Source organism: Magnolia sinica, chromosome 4 (assembly GCF_029962835.1).
Source record: "Magnolia sinica isolate HGM2019 chromosome 4, MsV1, whole genome shotgun sequence".
In the NCBI taxonomy this organism is placed as follows: Eukaryota; Viridiplantae; Streptophyta; class Magnoliopsida; order Magnoliales; family Magnoliaceae; genus Magnolia; species Magnolia sinica.
Genome location: NC_080576.1, coordinates 29,840,284 through 29,864,513, shown reverse-complemented (window position 1 = coordinate 29,864,513; position 24,230 = coordinate 29,840,284). Strand labels below are relative to the sequence as shown.

Below are 24,230 nucleotides of genomic sequence, written 5' to 3'. Positions count from 1 at the left end.
GGGAATTAGGTGCGGGCGCGGCTTCGGTGGATTCCCGGATCCGCCGAGATGGGTGGTTCCCTGACTGTGGGGCCCTCTATGATATATTTTCCTCAAATCCATACCGTCCATCCATTTTTAAGCCTCATTTTAGGAAATGAATGTAAAAATAAATAAGATCAAAATATCAGGTGGAACATACCGCAGGAAACAATGGCGATTGACCATTAAAAACTTATAGTGGGCAACAAAAGTTTGGATCAAGCTGATATTTATGTGGTCCCTTCATCCAGTTATTTTTGACGTTATTAACAGGTTGGATGGTAAATAAACATTACGTTAGCCCCAAGATAATTTAATGGTGGGCATTGAATCACAACTATTTCTCGTGGAATGGTCCACCTAAGATTTGGATCTGCTTCATTTTTGTAATAATGCCCTAAATTAACTTCTAAAAATGGATGGACGGCTGGGATTTAAGGCACATATATCACGATGGACTCCACATTCGTGGATCCCTTCAGCCGCGCCCATTAGGTGCGCCTCAGGCCCACCTTAATGTATGCATGGTATATCCACTCCGTCCATCCCTTTTTCCAAGCCATTTTAAGGTATTAAATCAAAGAAATTGAAGCATATCCAAATATTAGGTGGACCACACCACATCAGTGGTGATTGAACGGCCATCATTAAAACATTCGGTAATGTGTACCGTACTGTTTATTTTCCATACAACCTGCCAATAAGGTCAAACGTACATTGGAAGGCATATTTGACTTGACTTCGGTACTCGGGTTCCACCAACTACAAATTTACGATCCTCGACCCAGGTTGGGGCCACTGTCTCCGGTAATCCAAACCATTGATCACCGTGGTGCAATTATGCAAAATTTCCATGACATAGGAAGGTATATTTGAAGGAAACGCTTGCATACTCTGAGGTTGGGAAAATGAATAGTGTATGAAATCCACCCCGTCCATCAGCTGCATCCCCACTTATTTAGCCTTTTTGCCAAAATTTGGAAATTGGAATGATTCAACATTTAGGTGGGCCATCCCATAAAATTATACATAAAAGCCTTTAAATTCACCTTGTATACTTTCATGCTGATGAGAAACATCAGCTGAATGGATTAGATGGCATATAAATACTACAGTGGGGCCTGATTTTTGGATGTGCATCTCATCCCAACTTTTTCTTCATATAGGTGTGGTCACCTGATTCTATGGATGGTCATGATTTTTGGATTCCAAAGCCAACATAAGGCAGTGAACCTGATGGACGGAGTGGATCACATGGAAATTCCATCCATGTGCTAGGTACCTAGCGCGGCCCATCTTATATTTTTTGCTCGGAATGCACCGCCGGTTCACAGAGCGATGCTACAGCTTGTTCGGTAGGCCCCAAAATCGATGCCTGTGCCCCAAAATAGACGGGATTGAAAGATCCTAGCCGTATAAATATTGGCTTTTTTGGTTGGATGTGAGGACGCGGATTGCGTCCTACCCCGCCCGTCTCTAGCCACGAACGGGCAGTTCTTTGGGCGGGCCCACCATGATTTATCTGTTTATCCACACCGTCCATCCCTTCTCTCGTATCATTTTCAACGAATGTACACAAAACTGAGGTAGATCCAACGCTCAATTGTACCACACCAAATAATAAGTTTGGGTTGCATTAAATGCAAGTTACATTAAATGCAAGAGTCATCTTTGGTGCGGTCCACTTAAGCGTTAGATCTTCCTCATTTTTATGCACATTCCTTAAAATGATCTGACAGAAGGGATGAACAGAGTGGATAAACAGATACATAACGGTGGGCCCGCCCACAGAACTGCCCGTTCGTGGCCAAAGACAGGCGGGGGTAGGACGCAATCCGTGTCCCATGAAATGGAATCTTAGAATAACAAAAACGGTTCACACCACACGCGATTGACCGTAGCCCCTCTTTAAAAATTCCAGTTCCCAAGGCAGTGGACCTTATAGCTATTGGATCATGAGTCAATGGTGTGTATCTCGAGATTCAACCTTTAAAGATTCAGTGGGACCCACTTGAAATTCAAACTTGTAAGAAGACCACTAAAATCATATCCTGTTCACACGTTGATCACGACGGGCCCAATAAAATCAACGGACACAATCCACGGGCAAAGAAAATTGAAAATTCAAATCCAATAAGAAGACCAAAACAGGTGTGAAAATCACAACTTATTTCAGTAGTCAGCAACCTAACAAACGTAACTCACAAAATAATCAATTGTAACTTAGAACGGAGATATTAGCTTGTGGCCCACCTTGCACGTAAGCAAAATTGCATTGGGAGCCCGGTTTTAGAACTTTGATCCATGTCGGAAGTTCGTACGTGTTCTTCTTATCCGGCGTTGGCAAAAGGCCCCACAAGGATCCGTTGAGATTCTCGATCTTCAACTTAAGTTTGGTGATTGGCCTTTCAGAGTTATTCTTGATTATTACTTTGTGGCGATAGTAATCCGTCCCTCCGTTTGTCCATGCGTTGGTTATTGAGTGGACGAATTCGATGGGGTTCACTGCATGAATTAAAGAAGATAGTGTAAAACTCAATTCAGTCCATCTAGATAGTGCTTTTGAAAAGAGTCTAAATCCACGGCTAAGATTTGCAAGTTAAGATTAATATGCATGGACCTATGATTTACACACGCTAGTCCGTTGAAATAAGATTATTGGATAACTTTCATTTTTAGCCATTCAATTACTATCAAAATAGCTTTTCCAAATAGTGTGAATAGAAACTCACAGTTAGTCACATGGAATGAACGGTTTTGATCATGGAGAAAAAATTGGGCAACAATTCTTTGGGAACTTTGGCGTCCATGTTAAGGGGTGTACATGAACCGAGTTAGCTCGCTCGACTCGATTTGACTCAGTTCAAAGCCAAGTTCCAGCCAAGTCGAGCTGATATTTTGAGCTCGAAAATGAGTTTGAGCCAAGTTCAAGCAAGCCTCAGCTCGGCTCAGCTTCAACCAAATCTAGCTCAAATCAAACTTGAATTGAACCAGTTCAATGACTCGATTACTTTGCCATTGATGTTGCTCACCAAGTGTTTGATAAAATGACTCAACAAAGTGTAGCGGGTGGTAAGGAAGGTATATACATGAAATAAATATCTTTTTTTTTTCTTAGTTTTTATGTTGCTTAGAAGGTGTTTACTAAAATGCCTATAAAACCATTGTTTCTATTTTACATACCAAGGAATTTTGAAGGTGCAATCTAGGTGTTTGTAGAAATACCTAAACGGTGAACTCGACTCAATCTTAGCTCGAGATGAGACGGTTCAACTCAATGTACACCCCCATCCTTGACACTTAGGCACTTAAAAATTAATCAAGAATTGCACAAGTGGCATGATAAGTCAAATTAAACCGTCCAAACTATATTACTAAGTATAGATGTAGCAGGAACAAAAAAATTAACCTTATTTGATTATCCGAATATGGGATTGGTATACATTTATTAGAAGCAATTTTGTACGCACCAGTAAAGAAACAAGCTTTATGGGATCCAATATGTTTTATATATGAAATCCACTCCATCGATCGGATGAGAACCCTTGTTTTAACCGTACTTAAAAAATATCAGCCTGATAAAAGAATTCTCATGGGTCACGATCAATTGAAACAATGTAAAATTGCACTTAAAACTTCTAAGTTCATGTGGTGTGGCCCGTTGATTTTTGGATCAAACTGATTTTTATGTATTCCCTTCGTCCTAGTCATACCCACATGATGAACGGATTTGATGAAAGGTAAACGTCATGGTGCGCCTACAAGAAAACCTAATATCGACATCACGTCTCCATTGTTTCCCTCGGGAACTGCCTGAGTTGTTTTACCGGATGATTTTTGGGCGGTCATGTACCGAGTAACGTGAGTCCGTGACTTTATCAATGGATGGCAAAGATACATTGCAGTGGTTCTTAAGAATTTTTCAGCCGTAAGCGTTTAACCACAGTGTTTCTTGTGGTGTGGTTCACTTGGGCTTTGGATTTATTTCGTTTTTGGTATCATGCCTTAAAATGAGATTAAAAAAATAGATAGACAACGTGGATAAAACAAACGCATCATGTAGGGCCCATAGAGCTTGTCTACCAGCTAGTTGGTTGGTGAAGGGTTCACCAGCCAATCCGCACGCACATGACACATGTGTGCCAGCATGGCACACAGGTGCGGGATCTAATCCATCCAACAGGTTGTTCCAACCTTCTTCATGTCTTTCCAAAAATGCATCTCGACCACACAGCATTCGGGTCCAAATATTGGAAATATATGGATGGATTTTTATTTATTTTTTAAAAATCAAAGCCGTCCATTTGGTTTTACGAAGATCGATACCATTGATCTGATGGGCTCCAGATGGGGCATACCCCTACAATCTCCCTTATTGGAAGATCCTAGCCGTCCAATCCTTGGCCATTTGTCATTTGAATGTTGACCATTTTTGTACGTATAATTTCTATATAACAAATTGTTTGGATCTTCTCATGAAGGAGATCTTTGGAGCATTTTCCAATCAACAATTCGGATCACCATACAGTGGGCCCCACTTGTACGGAGGACCTGATAGGAAAGTTGCGTTTACTCACCAGGGGCCTTGACGTGCGATGCCGAGGGACTGTACGACGCAGATGGACCGTGAGATTCAGAACCTGCAAAATAAAGGAGCGTTTTGAGTTACCGCCATCAGCTATGGCCCACCAAATAATCTATATCATAGCCACTGCATCACGCTCCACGTGTACGGTGCAGATGTTTCAGACAACGCATCGCATTGCTATAGCATTATTCCTAGGGTGATTTTAGTCACTTTGCCTCGAACATCCGATCCATTAAACCAGTGGACCACACCATGACAATCACCTGGCGGGAAAACCGGATCGATCTACTCATCAGGCAAGGGTCAGACTCAGAAATACACGTGTGGCCCACTGAATTAAAGGATCGGCACATTTTTCGAGATACACGATCCTGATGGTGAAGCCCACTGTTTACATGGCCTGGATCTCCTGTACAAGTGACCCCTTGGATGGAGGGAGTTGCATGCTTACGTAGAGCACTTCCATGGAATGCATGGATGAAAGCTTCGATGACTTTGACCACGTTGACGAGTTAGAAGACTATTTTGCCCCTGCTGCTTCTGGAATCAAAAATAAAAGTTTACAGGCAAAACGCTCATAAATGACTGTTTTACCCAGTAATCTTCCTCCCATTAAGGAGACCGTACGGACACTCACCTGAACTTTCCAAAATGCCCTTCAGCTTAGCAAAAAGGCCCACAAGAGGAGCATTGCAGGCGATGGACGGCTCCATCTGTTCGTAGTTCCACCATTGATCGATGTAGTCATCTTACCGATTGGGCCCACCTACAAGGGCTCCCACGATCACATTGGGATTGCTACCGTTGATGCGGAACCATTTCTCGAACCCTTCGAGGCAACCAACGTTCGAAGGTAATAGCGATTTCGATTCGATGGAAGCTCCTCGGTGGTGAACTTGAAGCGGGTAGTTCGATCCATACCCGACTAGGTAACTCATGGACTTCGGGTTTTTACCGAGAATGTAATCGGCCTGAGGTTTTGGATGCATGAAGATTGTTAGTGACCAGATTCGGGTAGGTCGGTGAATGGGCCAGATGGCCCACGGGCTCTTATGTCCTGGGCTTGGGTTTAATTTTTAGGCATGTAGGCCACGATCGGGCCTATTTCTAGGCCCAACATATTAATAGACTAGGCCCATTTGCACTTCTATAATAGTCGAAAAATGCAAAAGAAAAAAAAAACCAACTTGACTCGAACCCAGTTCAAGTTGAGTTGACTCAAAAAACTAGTACAACTTTTTTGAGTTTTTTTAGTAATATTTAATATTTAAAAAGTATAAGTAATATATAAATAGAATCCGGAGGATCCTCTGCTTGCTACAAACAGGATATTTTTGTTTGTTGGAGTGTGATTGGGCCACGTTATCACATACTGCATTTAATTTAGCAGTGCTGATAATATAAGAGATGATGTTGACTAATTACAAAGTAGAAAAATTCTGTTTGTGACAAGCAGATGATATAGACTCATATAAATAATATCTAATTGTGCTGAGTCGAGTTGACTTTTATTGAGTTTTTGCCAACTTCTTTTTTAACTAGTTGAGCTAATATTTCTCTGAGTTTTGACAGAATTGTGGCCTAGTCATGATCAGATTGAGTTTTTCGCAAGTTGGTGGATTCTGGTCAATTCAATTCAAGCTTTTTCAAGTTTTGAAGCTATCATTTCCCTAGGAACTTCAGGCTTGTGAGCAAGGGCTGGGCCTAAATATTTAAATTGCTTTCTGCAGATGATGATAGGTGGATCTTGAAGTGGTAAGGTTTGGCCCTTGATATCCTAGCCGTGCATTATAACGATGAGAACTGTAGACGCTGGTAGTGTGAAATGTTGGATGGAGCAATATGAAGGCTGGGGCCCACCAAAGGTCGTGGGCCTTACAAGATGGCCCACTTAGGGTAACAACATCCATTCCAGCCACACACAAAGTTACAACTATGAGTATTTTATTTATTTTTGGATGGATTAGATTAGGAAAGTGGTCAAACTCAAGAAACTATGGATCTGAGGCTGGCCCATTTGAATTGGGTTATTGTAAAATATGGGCTTTTGATGGACCAAGGCCCACCCTGTTGATTCCAGAAGTTAAAAAAGCTTGCGACGCAGAATAAACAGAATTAGGAGTAGAAAAATGATAAATTTATGTGTGGTGATTAAGTTTAAGGGTGGGCAGAATTTGCAAGCCCAATACAAGTATGGGCTTTGAGAGATTTTGATGGGCGAGTCCGGGCCGCAATCAAGAGAACAATGGCCCAGCAAATTGACACATAAGATTGTGAAGGGGAGATTCAAACCTGTGATTGTGCAAATTTCAGAACATCCAGAGGTTGGATTTGGGCCTCTGGGCATGTGAGCTGAGCATTAGCTTTGGAGAGATAGTCGGAGTAGATGGCAAGAAGAAACGCCGACGATGCGACGTACTGCATGTTACTCCACTCATCAACATATAGTAAGCCCCCTGGTGAACATTTAAAGAAAAAAAAAAAAGATCATGCGAGGCACAAATGACTGAAATTACCTTGGATTTTTATTTGAAATTATAAAGAATGGAATGGTTATGAATGAATAGAGATGGGTGTTTTTGTCATTAGAAAAACCTGGTGTCATGTCCACATTGTAGCCATTGTTCTTTTGTAGGCATGCACATAGGAAGAACTCAGCTTTAGCTTGATATTGCTTCAATATAGAGGTGTATGTTCCACCATTCCCCTCCATTAACACCTACATGTATTGATACACTTTAATAAGATATATCTTTCACTTTCACTTATCATTTAAGTCATTCTAGCAAAGGTTGGCAATGGGCCTGCCTGACCCGATATGTTAAATCAGCCCACGGGCTCATTTAGCCTGACCCCACCTCGTATGTTATATCCTACAAATATGCCATTTCAATCCTCGATTAGGCAACCCATGCATCTTGAATGCATACAATTTGTTTCATTCCTCAAAGCAATCATTTTTTATATTTCGCAAGGGATGATTCTATTATTTATAGTAAAAAAGAAGAGTCACTGATTCTGTTAGAAACTTAAGTGGGAAATAGAGATTTTATCAATTTTTGGGTTGAGTGGGCCTAGGCCCCTTTTTTTGGGGATGGGGGCTACTATGCCATGGTGGGCTTGGTCTGGGCTTCAACCTTGGGCCTTAAGTATTAGCAACCCATACTCAGCCCATTGCCGCCCCTAATTTTAGCATAACCAAGCCCATGTAGTGTATGGGCAAGTGGAAAGGAGAAAGTTAGAAAAACTAATCACTTAAATATAGGCTTAATGCCTGTTAGGAGGTCTCTATTTTTAAGGCGATATTCACACCTACTGGTGATTAAACTAATTTATAAGAGGGTTACAACAAATCCGCTTCTAGGATACAATAAGCCTCTTCTCCAAAGACTAAAGAAATGTGGACTTCAACTTTAAAACTGAAAAACCACACCCCGGACACACTTTTATAGCGGACACTCCTGACTAAAGTTTTGTTACGGTTTAACCCCCGAAAACTGTTTGCAAACTCTCTTTCTATTTATCCATCGAACTTGTATTAATACAAAATAGTACGACGATGTATTAAAAAAGTTGTGTAGATATCAATCTCCTTACTATCATATCCATGCAAAATGTTATAGTTACCTTGGCTAGAAGAATCTGTAAACCTGCATATTTGTTGTCCCAGGAAAATTCCCTAACTGCCCATCCTGTGCCGCCCATCGACACAGCATTGTCAACTGCGTATTGCAGGTAGTATTCGTCATCCGTCGCTCGGTAAAGCCAGGCCGCCGCCCATAATAGCTCATCCTTCAATAGAGGTACAGTCCAAATCAGTTTATAAAAATTAAAAAAAAAATTAAAAAAAAAAAAAATTATTTTAAAAAAAGGTAAGAAAAATTAAGGGCCGTTTGGATGGCCACACTTTCCAATTCTACAGGAGTTTGAATTACAAATGTGTAATTCTTGAATTGACAAATCTTTTATTTGGTTCACACCCTAATCAACCAACTAAAATTGACCAGTGCCATGATTCAAATGAGCCACTGAAATGCATGGATCCAATCCCTCCAAGAGAACACATGAACATTATAACAAGAGAAATTTTTTAAAAAAATAATAAAAATCTTATAACCCACTTACCAAGTAGCCCGACGATGACGGATAGTACTGTTGAACAGATTTGATGGACTCATCATAGCGACCTCGAAAACTATCCGCGAATGAGAAGAGCTGCCAACCATCATTGAAATTGCAATTACAATTACAATCCACACATGATTAGCATGCTTTAGATTTTTGTATGTATATATGCATGTGTTTGGGTGTTTGCATTTGTCTCATAGCATAATCATCAAAAGGGCATCATATGTAGATATTAGCCTCACTAGTATTAGTTTTCAAGCATGCACTATGGTGAACGTGGATGCATGGGAATACTCACCTGCTTTGCATGCAGTAGGAGGAGTTGAGAGTACGTAGAATCATAAGGTCTGAAAGCTATGGAAGCTGCAGCCATGGCAGCTGCTGTCTCACCAGCAAGATCTGAGCCAGGATGGTTCGGATCGATCTTGTAAGCCGTCCGTGGTGTCGTCATATCTTCCGCCCGCTCCCAGCAATAATGATCAGAATCTCCATCGCCGACCTGAGAGGATTCTTACTTATTTGTAATTACTCTTAAACTAAAGAGTTTTGTGCAGAGCACTAAAACTCGATGGGTCGACTCAACACTCATCCGAATCAACTCAACTCAATGAGATTTCGAGCTGAGTCTCATATAAACTTGCTGGCCAATGTCACTCAGTCAGGACTCGCCATGATACATCAAGATGAGAGGGAAACTCAGCCAATAGTGAAATAAGTAAAACTCACCGGGAATGTTTGGTTGCACCAAATATTATGATATTTTGCACCAAAAGTAGACTGATTAATCATGAAATTTCATGGTATTTGGTGAAACCAAACGCACCCTTAACCGATATGATTTATTTCAATCTGTACTGTAGAACATCCTACTCGTACAAAAGATGGGCGACACCATGAAGGTTATCTGCCATGACCTGATCCACTCATCAAGTGGGTCATACCTGTCTGTGTATTGAGTCAGACCATCATCTGTCCATTGATTTCAACTTTGTAGCCCACGTGATGAGTGGACCCGCCTCATTTCTGCCATAAGTGATCTTAGTGGTGTGGCCCACATGCACTATACATTGGCCAAAAAATCTGGCCCTAGTGTTAAATCTAACAAGGTTAACACTAATGATAATTGAGAGATTGAGAGTAAAAAAATAATAATAAAAGAAAAAACTTAATTAAATAACATGCTAACCTGTCCCCAAAGAACGTTGGGCTGTTTATGAGCTTTGATGAAGTAATCAGTGCCCCATCTGATGGCCTCCAAAGTACGTTCCAACTGGTTCGAAGCTGTGATTTCTTTCGAAAATTCAAGGCAACCCCATGAAAGCATTGTAACTGTATAAGCCATTGGCAATCCAAACTTCACATGATCGCCCGCATCGTAGTAACCTCCCACCAAGTCTACCTGATTTTATTTTTTTTTTGGTACTTGCGTAATTAGATTAGTAAATCTTGATAAATTGCTAGATGATAGATTTTAAATGAGATCAAGGCCAAAAAAGGGGGTGGGGGCGGGGGGGAGGGGAGGAAACTTATAATGTCACAATTGAACCAAACTAATAGTTACTCTGGTTGGAGGATCAATGCACGAGACCACCAATGTGGACCATGCCAAGGATGAGCAAATTCTTGGGTGGGCCACATCCCGAAGTCTAACAAATCAAATGGCCTTAAATGCTCAATCCAAGAGATGGTGAATGGCTTCTACGGTGAGGATTAATGGGGGATGGGCACCAATCAAACGGTAGAGTAGTTGGAAAAGCCATACATGGAAATACTCCATTTTAAACTCTGTATTACTGAAAATAGAATCATATAATTGGATATATGTTTTAAACTCTTATCTTTTAAAAGATAGGAAAAAAAAAAACTTGTTTTTTGGCAAACTGAATTAAACACATTCTTTTGAAATGAAAAAAAAAAAAAAAAACTAATTCTATTAGTAATTTATTAAAAAAAATTTGTTGGTCACCATCAATTAATAGATTTGAGCAGAAGATGAAATTTTTTTGTACAGATGGGTCATTAAAGATTACTTGATAGTGAAATATTTTTAGAGGCAATGAATGATATTAACCCACCATTGGATTACCTATATGCGTTATTCAAAACACATATATTCGAAGTTCTGTATCTTGGTCTTATTTATATACAAGATATCCATACATACATATTGATACTACACACATCGCGGTGGGCCAAAGAGCTCCACCACATTTTTTGGCCAATACTAGTCCCTTTGGGATTAATAAAATTTTGCTTATCTTCCCCAAAAATGTGTATTTTCACTCCTTTTTTTTTAGTCGTATTAAACCAAACCCGAAACTTTTCATTCACGGACGTGGAATGTGAATATTTCCCTTAGCATTCATTTACCATGTGGTGTTTTGCTATAACTAAGCGAAAGACCAATCAAATTTGAAATTTTACCATATGGAGCGAAATTCTTCGGTTACATATTCAAGAACACAAAAATAAATATAAAATAAAAATTATATGAGATATATAGAGAGAGAGACTCACTCCTTCAAGAAAGCCATTTTCGAGGCCGGAATCGCCACGCCATTTCACCCGCTCATCGGCAGGTAGCTTGCCAGATCTTTGAGCTTCAAAGAAGGTCAAGCTCTTATCAAGTGCATCACTGTAATCAAAGCCCACTACAGCGATGGGCTGATCCAAGCTCAAAAGGCATACCATCAACCCTACAAAGATGCATGGCACAAAACTCTTCATGGCTTCTTTTTCTTGCTCTATTCTTCCAAATTTCGTAGGCTTTAAGAGCTTATATGGATGAAAACAAGCACTAGTTCGTATCTGCTTTTATAGGAAGAGAAAATATAATAATTTTTTTTCTAAAAGAAAATTAAATAATTAGAGTTCGTTGCATGCACGTTCAAATGCACAAAGCCATGTACGTCGTGGAATGCATATTAGGGTGGTGGCTCAAAGGGGACTGTAATGTTAGGGCATTGTTTTGTTTAAAATTACACTCATGCCCATGCCATTTAACAGCTCTCGGTCAAATACGATTGTGGTATTTGGTGAAGAGGAATAACATCATCCATGAACCTTGAGACTGTGCAAGTGGTGCAATGGACCAGTGATCAAGACCGTTGATCTGGTGCACTGCAGCATGGATGGGTATCTGACTGGAAAAATAAAAAATAAAAAATTTGTAGCACTCTTATCTTTTTTTATTAATATTATATTTCTTCTGAAACGAACGGAGATGGGTTAGCATCATTTCGCAGAGGGGACTTCATAGGGTCCATATCCACAGTAGTTGCCATTATATCAAGAGCAGATCCGGTCCATTGATTAGGCGGACCAATCAGTTCCTCTACTGGAAGATTACGTTTTGACTGCTCCACAGGTCGGTAGGAATAGGATTGGACTCCAAAGCAGTAGCACTTTTGTAATTCATCACCAGTTCGTGTGCTATAATTAAGCGAGGTCGCTCGTTCTGCTTCTATCCATGGGTTTGACTTCCACCATCTGCGCAAATAAGTGGTGTCCACGTCGTTTGTTATTTGATTTTGCTAACCTAATTTCTGAGGAGGTTGGCCCACTTCTGCCCCCCCATCTAATGATCCAGACCGTTCATCTACAAAAATTATTCCATAAATGAGCCACGTAGCGAAATTTCCACACGATCCGAGATCATCACCTTCCATAAGGGGGTGAGTCGTTAAGACAGATATCTACGGACCTCTATGATTATACCAACAAACCACTTCGGAGCAGGGTTCACATCGGGCGAGGGCAGGAAAAACCGTGCACACAGAACACGTGTGGATGATGAAAACCCTTCCAAAAGCAGCACCGATCAAACAATCTTAGCCATCCAAAAGCAGCACCGATCAAACAATCTTAGCCATCCAATGATTTAGGAGAGCAGTGGCCCACTTATAATCTTTGGAGCATGATAATCCACGTGGCCTACCAGCAGATCGATCACATGGATAATCCGACCTATGAGTCGAACCGCTGGTTATCAGAAGAACCGGGCCTGGATACTGCCTTGAACCACAGGTTAAACGATGAAACTGACTCGCCCAAGTCAAGATTCTATGCTCAGCCCCTACCATCCAAGGGTCACGTTTATGATGATTTTAACCGTTGCTTCAAAGATTATAAACGTATCTAATCAGCAAAACTTTTTAAGCTGACCCCCTCGTAGTGACTCACCAGATCAATGATGCATCGACAAATACCATCACAAAATCTATTTCATCAGATGGTTGGGATCATCCAAAAGGGGCCATACTCTGAGTCTCTGACTGGGCCACAGGATCAACGGCTTAGGTTAACCATTTCTCTCCAGTTTCATATACACATCTTGACTTCAATCCAATCCATCCATGTCTTACAGGCCTCAACATGCTAACGAGAAATCACTTGAGAAAAGTTACAATCACTGAACAACAGCGAGCAGATTTTTACAGCATTTGAAGAGCACCGAATTAAATACAGCAGCACTCTCAAACCCTAGCTAAATTAAGAAAAACAAAAAACCTAATTTTCAAAAAAAAAATAAAAAACATATACAAATGTACAATGAAGAAAAACACGGTGGGCCACTGCCACCGCAGTTCCAGATTCTGACTCTTGCTTTGTATCCTGATTTCTGCACCTATTAAGAAAAACATGTGCGGATGCAGCCAAGTCGATGATGAACACATGCCAGTGGAAGGAGAGCGTTCTACTGCCTCCTAGAGACGAAGAATTCATAATCAGGTTGCCTGTTGACAGATTCCTGGTCAGCCTTCCGAACAGACGCCCTTGCCATCACAGACGCGGTTCGTTCGAGTGTCCTCAACCGCTCTTTCAGAATTTCAGAAGGGTCAAAATGCAGGTTTTCTTCTGTCCGGACTGCTGCTGACTTCCTTGGCTCAAACCAGCATTCTCCCTGCACAAATGCCACGTGAAATTTCCTTCTCAGCTGATGCTGGAGTAATTCATTATCTTGACAGAAATGAACTGAGGTTTGCTGCAGCAAGGTGAATTAATATCCAAACTCTTCATAGGCAATTGAATTATATCAATATGAGGGCTACGATAAAGTGTTGGTTCATTTTGGTTTCAGTTTTAAGCAAGTAGAGCTCCTTTGGTTCCGTGATTCAAACCATTGATATGATTCAGCCCACTTTGGATGGCCTGACCACCAAAAAGATCTCATGGCAGGACAAACTAGGTGATCATCAAACCATGCATGGGCCCCACCAGCATAAACTCTCAGCTGAGCTCCCCTTTACAAATATCCAAGCCTTTTGGACAAAGGGGAAAAAATTCACCTCAAAATGCAAACATGTCCTTGAGATAGGCTCATGTTGACAGTCAGGAGTGCGTTTGCCAATTTTCACTAAGGCGAGATGTTTTTTTTTTTTTTTTTAATGATGTCAGGGTGTCCCCACCCCATTTTGAGTCGAGACTATTTCCTGCGGATGCATGCAAATACCCACAAACCACGTGCATCGGGTAATCCCAGGGAGGGGAATCAAACTCCCGTCTATAGGGAACCAGACATTTTAGACACTAAGGAATCAAACTCGCCGATTTTCACAGAGGCAAAATGATTTTGACACTTGGACTGCATTTTCGTGACAGATGCAGGTGCAGTGTCACGTGGATGCAGGGATGTGGGGAACAAGAAAAGACACCAAAAGCCCAGATGCGAGGCCTGTGAGTTAATGCAGAATCGTAGAAAGTTGATATATAATATTTTTTAAGGGTTCTAAATGATATAAAACCAAGTACACAAAGGTCTGTTACCTATAACATCTCGATAAAGATCAATTCACGTCTCAAGTGCAAGTATACTTAAATAATGGAGTATTTTTGTTACAACATCCCATTCCAATCTTTCTCTTCAACTCTTCGTGAAAAAATTAATTAGAGAGAGAGAGAGAGAGATGGGAGGAGGAAATGGGCAGAAAGCGAAGATGGCAAGAGGGAAGAACCTGGAGAAGCAGAAAGCTGCCAAAGGTGGTGGAACGAGTTGAACCTTCTTCTCCTCTTGCATCTAGTACCAATCAAATCAATGTGAAATTTTAACTTTCTTTGACAACGAGGAAGACGGAGACGACGAAGACGATGATGGTGATGGAAAGGAACGCAGGAGGACATCATCACGGAGATGTACAAGCACAAAACTACAATGATACGGAAGGAAGAGATGAAGGCAATACATGGAAAGAAATATCGAGGAATCGAAGGGATAGGGAAGCGCTATCCTCATCTATTTGTTGATTGATTGATTGTATTGTATTATGTACTGCCTTATGATGATTAAAATATATGTATGCGATGATGTTTTGCCTTATCCCGTGTTGTCCTGGATGTGGTAAATTTCGAGGACGAAATTTCTTTGTAGGAGGGGAGAGATGTAAGACCCTTAACCTCAGTGTCCGTTTTGTTCCGTTAGGTCCCACGGTGCTACTGGTCAATTTCCGGCGACCCGCGACCTGTAGATTTCGTTTGCGAATGAAGAGATGTTTCGAAATATCCCACCCTATTTGTTAAGGGATTTCCCGAAGGTTGGTTGCCAATCAACTTCTCAAGAGTCTTTGGACGAGCTGGAGCGGTGATGGACATGGTGTTGCCTAGAAATAGATTCGATGGGTCTTATAGAGGCTTTGCTTTAGTAAGAATGAGCACTGAAGATAAGTTGAGCAGAGCAGTGCAGATGCTGCATGGTGAAGGTTTCGGCGGGCAAAAGTAGTTGGTCCAAAGAGCAAAATTTGGACCCGATTTCAAAAATCAGAACAGAGGCAGAGTTGCTCAAGAAAAGAGAAAATCCAGGTTGCAGAACTATACCAGGCTCAGGCCATACGGGCGAGGGGACAAGAGTTCCTCAACCATTTCCGGAAGTGCCTCCTTTAAGGAGATGCTACTCAAACCGAAAGAAACTATCTCTTGAACAGAAGGCCAAGCGGACAACGTAGGATTGGTAAAAGCAATGAGGACAGCAGGCGAAGTAGAGGGGAGACAAGATAGGGATGATTCATGGGTCTACATCAGCCAAGCATCTTTAGACCGATCTACTAAAGCCCTACAAGAATCGGTTGTGGCGATTACTAAAGCAGGAGCGACAACTGCCCAAGTTAGAAACTGGTTGGATGAATGCTGCAGATTCCTGCCAGAGTTCTATAACATTAAATCCACTGGCTTCAACGAACTGTGGATCGAAGTGAGTCCAGAAGTTAATTTTGATTCGTTGATTATGGCAGGAGCAATCCACAAAGATAGACCGATAATCAAGATTTGGAGGTGGGACAAGTTCTCGCTATTCGAGATGGAAGATATCTGGATCTTGATCTGGTCGGTTCCCCTGGAGCTTTGGAATGAAGATTTCTTCAAAGCAGCAGCATCACAAGTAGGCCATCTAATCGAAATCGATCCTAAAGCGATGATGGGGGAGGAGATGGGGGTGATCAGGGCCAAGATCAGGAGGAGGAAGGGAGGTTCCTTCCCAACACATATCTAGGTAATGGTTGATGACAGGAAACTCTATCTGTCGATTCAAAGGGAAGCAAAGGAAGATCTCATCCCTCGATGGGGTCATCTTTGGAGGCAAAAGGAGCCATTCTCGGCGACAGTTGATGCTGGGAAGGGCCTAGGTGCAGGGGCCATGGCCACAGCTGAAGGTGCACCAACTTCGGTTACTCGAGGAGTTCCGAACCATGCTACCGATACATGTCCTCACCCGAATGGAGGGAGCAGCGAGATCGTCAGTCCAGGGACCGTGTGTGTGACATGTCTTCGAGGGTCGGCGGGCTTAGACACGTGTCATAACCCCATTGAAGGAACTGTCACACGGCTCGAGACTTCGAAGCAGTGTAATTATATCTCTGTACGCAGCGGGAGGTGAGTCACCTCATGGGGAACCCCATTACAGAGGGCAGCCTTGGACTCCCTTAAGAACCCGATCGGGAGGCTCGAGTAGAACGTCTTGGCTCGGAGGTCGCTATCATATCCGATGCGTCTGCGATGGACTTGCCGAGCCAAACTGCTCTTCATCCAGACCCTTCGTTTGGCATGGAACCTTGATCCGATGATCGATTAGTGCCGCTCATAGCTGCTTCAAATCCTACTCACTTGCGAACATACCATAGGGCACTCGAGACACGTGTCACTGATTGATCTACAATATGGACTACATCTCTGCAAATGTGTGGTCTTCCCTCACGTGCTAAGGGGATGCATATACCAAATCTTTCAGAACAATGCATCTTTTCAGGTGAAGTAAATCCCTCTCCTCTTCTTCTGCGGGGGGATGACACTTGCGTCCCAGATCAAGAATCTTCGTCCTGGACCTCTGACTTCGCAGCCTCTCCCGCCTTATCGTCGCCTCGTTCCTCGATAGCTACATACCACTTATTGGAACAAGCATTAACAGACATGTTTCGAGAAGATATCGGAGAAGAAATAATTGAGGTGGAACCTTTGCAGATCAGGGAGGGAAGATCCTCTGCGGAAACGAATAGTGACCAATTGCTCATGAGGGATTTAGAAGATCAGAGGGCAGAATTGATCAGTACTATTCAAAAGAAGAAATAGATCAGGGATGCGATGGGTCACGTAGGCAGATCCATCGGAGTGTCCTTTGGAGACCATCCAGAAGATTTTTATTTATTTTTTTATTTTTGAAAAGTGACATCTTATAAAAGAGAGAAAAGAGTACAAAAGGGCCTAACCCGCTAAGGTAGCAGACTAGAACACCTAAGAAAAGGAAAACGAAAACAAATTTCTATAGCTACTATGTAGCACTAGGGAGGCCCATTCCACAATAAGATAGTGGATTCTTTTGATTAGATGACCCACGTCATGGGATTCCCCTTTAAAGCATCTACGATTGCGTTCTTCCCAGACCGCCCACCAGACAGCCGCTAGAGCCATTCTCCAAACAACCTTTTCCTGCTTGCGAAGGTCTACCCCATGCCAGGTAGAGATCAACCTATTTGGAGATTGAGGATGGACCCAAGAAATCTTGAACCAAGAGAGAACCACGGGCCAAATCTGCAGGATAAATAGACAATGAATATAGAGGTGGTTCATTGATTCAGCCTCCGCCATATAACATTGGCAGATATTGGGGATGCACATGCCTCTTTATCTTAGATTATCTATTATCAACACCTTTCTGCTATTGACCAACCAACTGATGGGAATATTCAATTTCCACTTATGGTCCAGCTTGGGAGCTGCCAAAGCCATGGATTTGTTGTATATTAGATTGTACAGAGACTTGACCGAAAATAAACCTTTTTTGTCATGAGCCCAAATAGATCTGTCGGGGTTCTGAACATCTATAGAGTTGTTGAGAATAGCTAGCAGGCCCACTAGCTGAATAATTTCATTATCGTTCATATTTCTGCGACAAGGGATGTTCCACATGGGCCTAGGTACAGAAACTGATACACAATCTATCATTGGACTACCCCGGTTAGAAGCCAATCGATAGATGCGAGGGAACTGCTCTTTAAGAGGAGAATCTCCAATCCAAATGTCGTTCCAGAATGATATTTTTTTGCCGTTCCCAACAGAGAGCCGAATCCCATTTATAACTGCTTGCTTCATATGAAGCACGCCCTTCCATACCGCTAATGCTTTACATGTTGTTGAGTCTTTTGTCCACCACCCTCCAACTGACTGACCATATTTGCACTTTATCAAGGAATTCCACAGAGATCCAGATTCAATCCCGAGCCTCCAAGTCCATTTACCGAGAAGAGCCATGTTCATCGGTTTCAGATTTTTAACCCCCGCTCCCCCATCCCGAGTATGCAAACACACCGATTTCCAATCTACCAGGTGAAAATTCTTCTTCTCACCCTTACCATACCAAAGGAAGTCCCGTCTTAGGCCTTCGAGCTTGTCCAGGAAAGGCTTCGAACATCTGAATAAAGACATGTAGTATAGGGGTAAGCTGGATAGGACCGCTTTGATCATGGTTAGACGACCCCCTATCGATAGATACTTGCATTTCCAAGAGGCTAAGTGTTTCTCGAATCTATCTATGACTTTATCCCATAGATGTTTTGGAGGTTTACCCATTGAGAGAGGCAGACCGACAAAAGTGGTGGGAAGAAAATCCATCGAACAGTTAAAGATAGCTGCGAACTCGGCTATCTCATCTCTTCCATGTTCACACCGAAGATAGTGGACTTGGCCATATTCACTCGAAGGCCTGACACCGCCTCGAAACATCGAATGATGGTGCGAAGATTGCTTGCCTGCTCAATATTAGCTTCACAGAAGAGCAGAGTATCATCAGCATACTGGATGTGAGAAATGGGAGGCATGCCACTGATTTGGCAGCCACCAATAATGCCCTCTATTGAACCTTTATGCAGCATCTTGGAGAAGGCTTCTCCCACGATCAAGAAAAGAAAAGGGGATAGAGGATCTCCTTGGCAGAGACCTTTAGAGCTTGCAAAATAACCTTTGGGGGATCCATTAAGAAGAACCGAGAAGGACGCCGACCCGACACATTCCTTGATCCGGCCGCACCATTTAGCATCGAAACCCATCCTCTGAAGCATATATTGAAGAAATTCCCAATCTAAATGATCGTGGGCTTTCTCGATGTCCAGTTTGCATAAGATGCTTTTTGACTTGGCTTTGTTGATGGAATCGAGACATTCGGAAGCAATCAAAGCGCTATCAATAATCTGTCTGCCTGGACTGAAGGCACTCCGATTATCAGAAATAGTTGACCCCACCACCCCTCTTAAGGTGAGTAGCAAGGATATTCGCCAAGATCTTATAAGGACCTCCTAGAAGGCTGATTGGTCTAAAGTCCTTGAGGGCCACAACGCCCGAAATTTTTGGGATCAGTGCAATAAAGGTTGCTCCCAGCTGCTTAGACAGACACCCTATATTATGGAATTCACAAATAAAGCCCATGATATCCTGTAAAATCTCCCAGAAGGACTGGAAAAAGAATATAGGAAACCCATCTGGCCCTGGGGCTTTATCTCCTGCAAAGGACCCGATAGCCTCCTTCACTTCCGCAACTGAAAACTGGGCTTCGATCCAACCAGCTTCATCTACTGAGATTTGGGAAAACAGGAGATTATCCAGCTTCGGCCTGGACCAACCTTCTTTACAAAGCAACTGCCTGAAGTACCCTATAGCTTCTGTTGAAATCTGATCTTGATTTTCAATGCGGACCCCATTGACTTCTAAGGCTCTGATTTGTTTGTTCTTGCTTGAACATTCCCAATGTTATGGAAAAATTTCATGTTTTTATCTCCTTCTGCAACCCAGGAAATTCGAGATTTCTGCTTCCAAGAGATTTCATCTTCAAAAATTCTGGAAGAATAGCTGTGAATAAGATTGGTCCGCTGAATCCAATCATCAGCTGACATAGGAGCATCTTCAACTGCTAAATCTGAAGCAAGAATCTCAACGAGAATGGCCGAGGTTTCCTTCTACCTACTGCAAAGAACCGTTTTCTTCCACTCGATGATCATACCGTTTAGGAGCTTTAGCTTCTTAAATAATTTGAACCCTGCAAAACCTTCAACTGAGAAACCCTTCCACCAATCTGAAACCATCTGATGAAATCCCTCAATCTTCAACCAAGAAATATCATACTTAAAAAGGCTTTGGCCCCCCATCCGGAAGATTTCATAGCCCTGTTTCACTGTATAGAGGAACGTGGCCGACCATTAGTCCAGACAAGAACTCCTAGGAAAACTCCTTCCAAGTCTTACAGCAACAGAGAACTCCAAAGCCTTGCTCTTAGCCCCATGCCCATCAACAGATCTAATTCTGCAGTCCGGGCTCTTGCTCTTCGGGGAAGCTTAGTTTCCAAATGAAAGCCCTATCATGGAACATTAGAGGGGTGGGGTCAAAGTAGAAGAGAAGACTCCTAAAGATATCTATGGAAGAAGCAAAGCTGGGGTGATTTGTTTATAGGAGACTAAGGTTCAGAATTTCAGCGACAAACTTCTGGGAACTCTCTGGAAAGAAACAGATTAGAAATGGGTGGCGCTGGAAGCAATCGGAACCTCAAGAGGCATTCTGGTGGCGTTGAAATCATCTTCCTGGATCCTAATCAATAGTTGGAGTGGTGTTTTTTTTATTTCGGTAATTCTAAAAAAAGCTTCCTTGGATTTATGTTGCCTAATCATGTTAGTTTATGGCCCGAACTAGGAAGACAAAAGATCTGCATTCCGAGAGGAACTTAATGAATCCAAGAAGAAATTCAATGGACCTTGGTGCATTGGCGAAGATTTCAACATTACGCGTCATGCAGCAGACAGATCCCAAGGAGGCAGAGTTACCGCCGGAATGCGACGTTTCTCCCATTGGATTGAAGATCAAGAATTTGTTGATCTTCCTTTGCTCAGAACGAGATTTACTTGGTCGAATGGGAGAGCTAATCCAACTCTGTCCAGATTGGACAGATTCCTGGTGTCTCCTGCTTGGCTGGAGTTGTTCCCCCTTGTCTCGCAATCCTCTCTTCCCAAACCCACGTCTGATCATAACCCCATTCTTCTTGCAATAGATGACCAAAACTAGGGACCTAAGCCGTTCATATTCGAAATTTCTTGGCTCCAGATTTAAGGCTTTCATCAGTTGATCGAAGATTGGTGGGTGTGTTTTACTGTGGCAGGGTATGTTGGTTTCAAACTCTGCAGTAAGCTAAGACTCTTGAAAGCAAAAATAAAGAAGTGAAAGTGGAAGAGCTTCAAAAAAGAGATTCGGAAACAAACGCAATGCTGGTTGAATTGCAATCGATCGACCACTCAGTGGAAGAGGGACAAAGTCCTTCACAATCCCTACACAGAAAGGATTCAGTTGAGTCAATCCTATTCGGCTCGGATGAAGGAAGAGGAAATTTCATGGAGATAGAGATCTCATTGTAAGTGGATCAAAGAAGGAGATAAGAACGCCAAATTTTTCCATTGCATGGCCAGTGCGCGCACGAGAGTGAACAAGATAAGAAGTATAGTGGTTGATGGCGCCTGTCTTGAAGATAAGGAGAGTATATTTGAGGAGGCCATTCACTATTTCAGTAACCTCTTGCGGGGAGAAGGTTGGATAAGGCCTAAATTAGACCATCTCCAATTCGATCGTATTTCCGAAGAGGATGCCTCTGCTCTGGAATCCCCTTTCTCGCCTCTTGAGGTGAAAAGGGCTATTGATGAGCTGGGTGGGGATAAGGCCCCCGGGCCCAATGGTTTCCCGATCGCTTTCTTCCAGAGCTTTTGAGATATGCTTCAAGGAGATATTATGGAATTTATTTCCGAATTCCATGAGAGAGGAAGGTTGTCCAAAGATATCAGGGCTTCGTTTGTTGCGCTGATTCCTAAGATTGTGGGTGCAGAATCCTTGAATGATTTCAGACTGATAAGTCTCCTTGGGGGTCCGTATGAGATATTGGTGGCGTCTCAATGAATAGGGGTGATAGGAATAATCATCTCTCACAACCAAAGTGCATTTATTCCCGGTTGTCAGATAGTGGATAGTGCTCTCATAGCATTTAAATGTCTTCATTCGAGTCATAGATCCAAATCTAAGGGACTCCTATGCAAATTGGACCTAGAGAAGGCATACGATCACATAGACTAGGACTTTCTTCAATATATGCTACTTCGGATGGGTTTTGGAGATAGATGGAAAAGATGGATAAAGGAATCTGTGGGTTCGGTGTTCTTTTCCGTTTTAATTAACGGATCCCCTTAAGGTTTCTTTCCTAGCTCTAGGAGCCTACGCCGAGGAGACCCGTTGTCTCCCTTCCTATTCCTTATTGTGGGGGACGCCTTTTCAAGAATGCTTGGCAAAGGTCAGGCCGAAGGCATCATCAATGTTCGAGTTGTTGGTATCACTACAAGTTTCGCTGGTCGGAGATAAAGATATAATATCGTTATCGCCGATAACCGGAAATGCAGGGAAAAAAGGGGAAACATGGAGAAAATTGTGGAATTTTTCAGTGAAACTTTAGGACATGCCTAAATACACATATTTACATATTCAGGAATGAAAAAATTGCAAAAAGAATGCATTAAATAATAAGTTTCCATTTAATGGGGGCCAAAAGGCATGCATTGTCATAAGAAATCACTCAAATAGTAACCAAAATGAGTTTATATAATACAAATGCAAGCTTATAATAATTAAGACAAGCAAAAGTAAATGAATGCAAAGAGATACATATTTCTGGCCATATTTCATTCCCACAGAGTGACGGGGTGGCTAATAATCATTGCCCAGATCCTGTGGCAGTTGAGAGTGGTACTGTTGCCCAACATATTGGCAGTACTGTTCCCAAGTCAATTCTCTTCTCGTACCAATTGAGGAACTCTCTTATGTACCTCTAACAGTCATCCTCCCCAAACTATACGAGTACGCCTATACGTGGGTATTGTGTGACATACATCGATGGCATTTGCTGAGCAGGGTACTGAGAGAACAGATCAAGTCCAACCCCGACTCCTTAATAGTATTGCTGTCAGTCATACGAGTACCCCGAATATCCTCCTGTCTAAGGGTCATGACTCGAAAAACTATCTTCCAGTTGCCTGTACCCATGGGTAGTGTGACTGAATGTCAGAGCTATCGTGGCCATACCTGTGGTATCCCCCATGAGCATAAGGTGGGATGGAGGTGGAGCTCCCCTAATCTGAACTTATGTCCATAGATGACGAATATCCTCCTGTCTAAGGGTCATGACTCGAAAAACTATCTTCCAGTTGCCTGTACCCATGGGTAGTGTGACTGAATGTCAGAGCTATCGTGGCCATACCTGTGGTATCCCCCATGAGCATAAGGTGGGATGGAGGTGGAGCTCCCCTAATCTGAACTTATGTCCATAGATGACAAGCTTGCCTCTATCCCCTCCCTCATCACTGTCGTCATCATCGACGTCGTCGTCGTCATCCCTAAGACCAATGTCGAGTGGGGGTTAAGTCTCATCATCATCACTCACTACGACTTGATGATGGAGAGGGGGTCGTGACGATGCTTCCTCACCTTCATTGGAATGTGTTGAACTCCTCACCAAAGGCTACCTGTGGAGCAGGGCCTCCCTCCGCATCATCTAAATCAGCTGATTTGACCCACTCATAAAGTGGGTCATCATCATCACCTATTTGTGCCATGGTACCTATAGACAACAGGTCAAGCGGGTCCAAATTTTTCTCTATGTCTCGGTCTACCCACAACTGCCTCTCTTAATTTCATATTATAGTGGTAGTAAACGAGCTTCTGCAACTTCTCATATGCCAGCCTGTTCCTCTTGCTGGTGTGTATGAGTGACCATGTGCTCCAATTCTACTCCCACGGTAAAGAGGATACAATCTGTACGAAAACCCGGACTGCCAATAACTACAATGCGTGTGTCGACTCCGTTCATCGCCCATTACTCACCTATATATCCATGAGGAGCTTGTTTTAGTTTGAAGTTTAAACGAAAATTGCAATTACCTAATTATGTTACATACTCACACGGCATCATCGTTTTTGTCGATATTTTTGCTAGTGTAAA

General features: G+C 42.4%; 2 protein-coding genes across 3 annotated transcripts in view; both read right to left on the bottom strand.

Moving 5' to 3' along the window:
- Positions 1-2,182: 2,182 nt before the first annotated feature.
- Positions 2,183-11,492, bottom strand: LOC131244432 (endoglucanase 5). The gene is given in 10 exon segments (XM_058244035.1): positions 2,183-2,526; positions 4,599-4,661; positions 5,247-5,580; positions 6,902-7,065; positions 7,205-7,328; positions 8,237-8,401; positions 8,735-8,824; positions 9,036-9,236; positions 9,924-10,136; positions 11,255-11,492. Coding segments are annotated over 10 exon segments (1,857 nt in total). The 5' UTR covers positions 11,465-11,492; the 3' UTR covers positions 2,183-2,233.
- Positions 11,493-13,112: 1,620 nt separating this feature from the next.
- Positions 13,113-24,230, bottom strand: part of LOC131242936 (uncharacterized) — a 38,138-nt gene continuing 27,020 nt past the window's right edge. For both annotated transcript variants that reach the window (XM_058241921.1, XM_058241922.1), the window contains exon 7: positions 13,113-13,640. In XM_058241921.1, the coding sequence (XP_058097904.1) occupies positions 13,434-13,640 (207 nt within the window). In that variant the 3' untranslated portion in view covers positions 13,113-13,433. The remainder of the gene's footprint in view (positions 13,641-24,230) is intronic.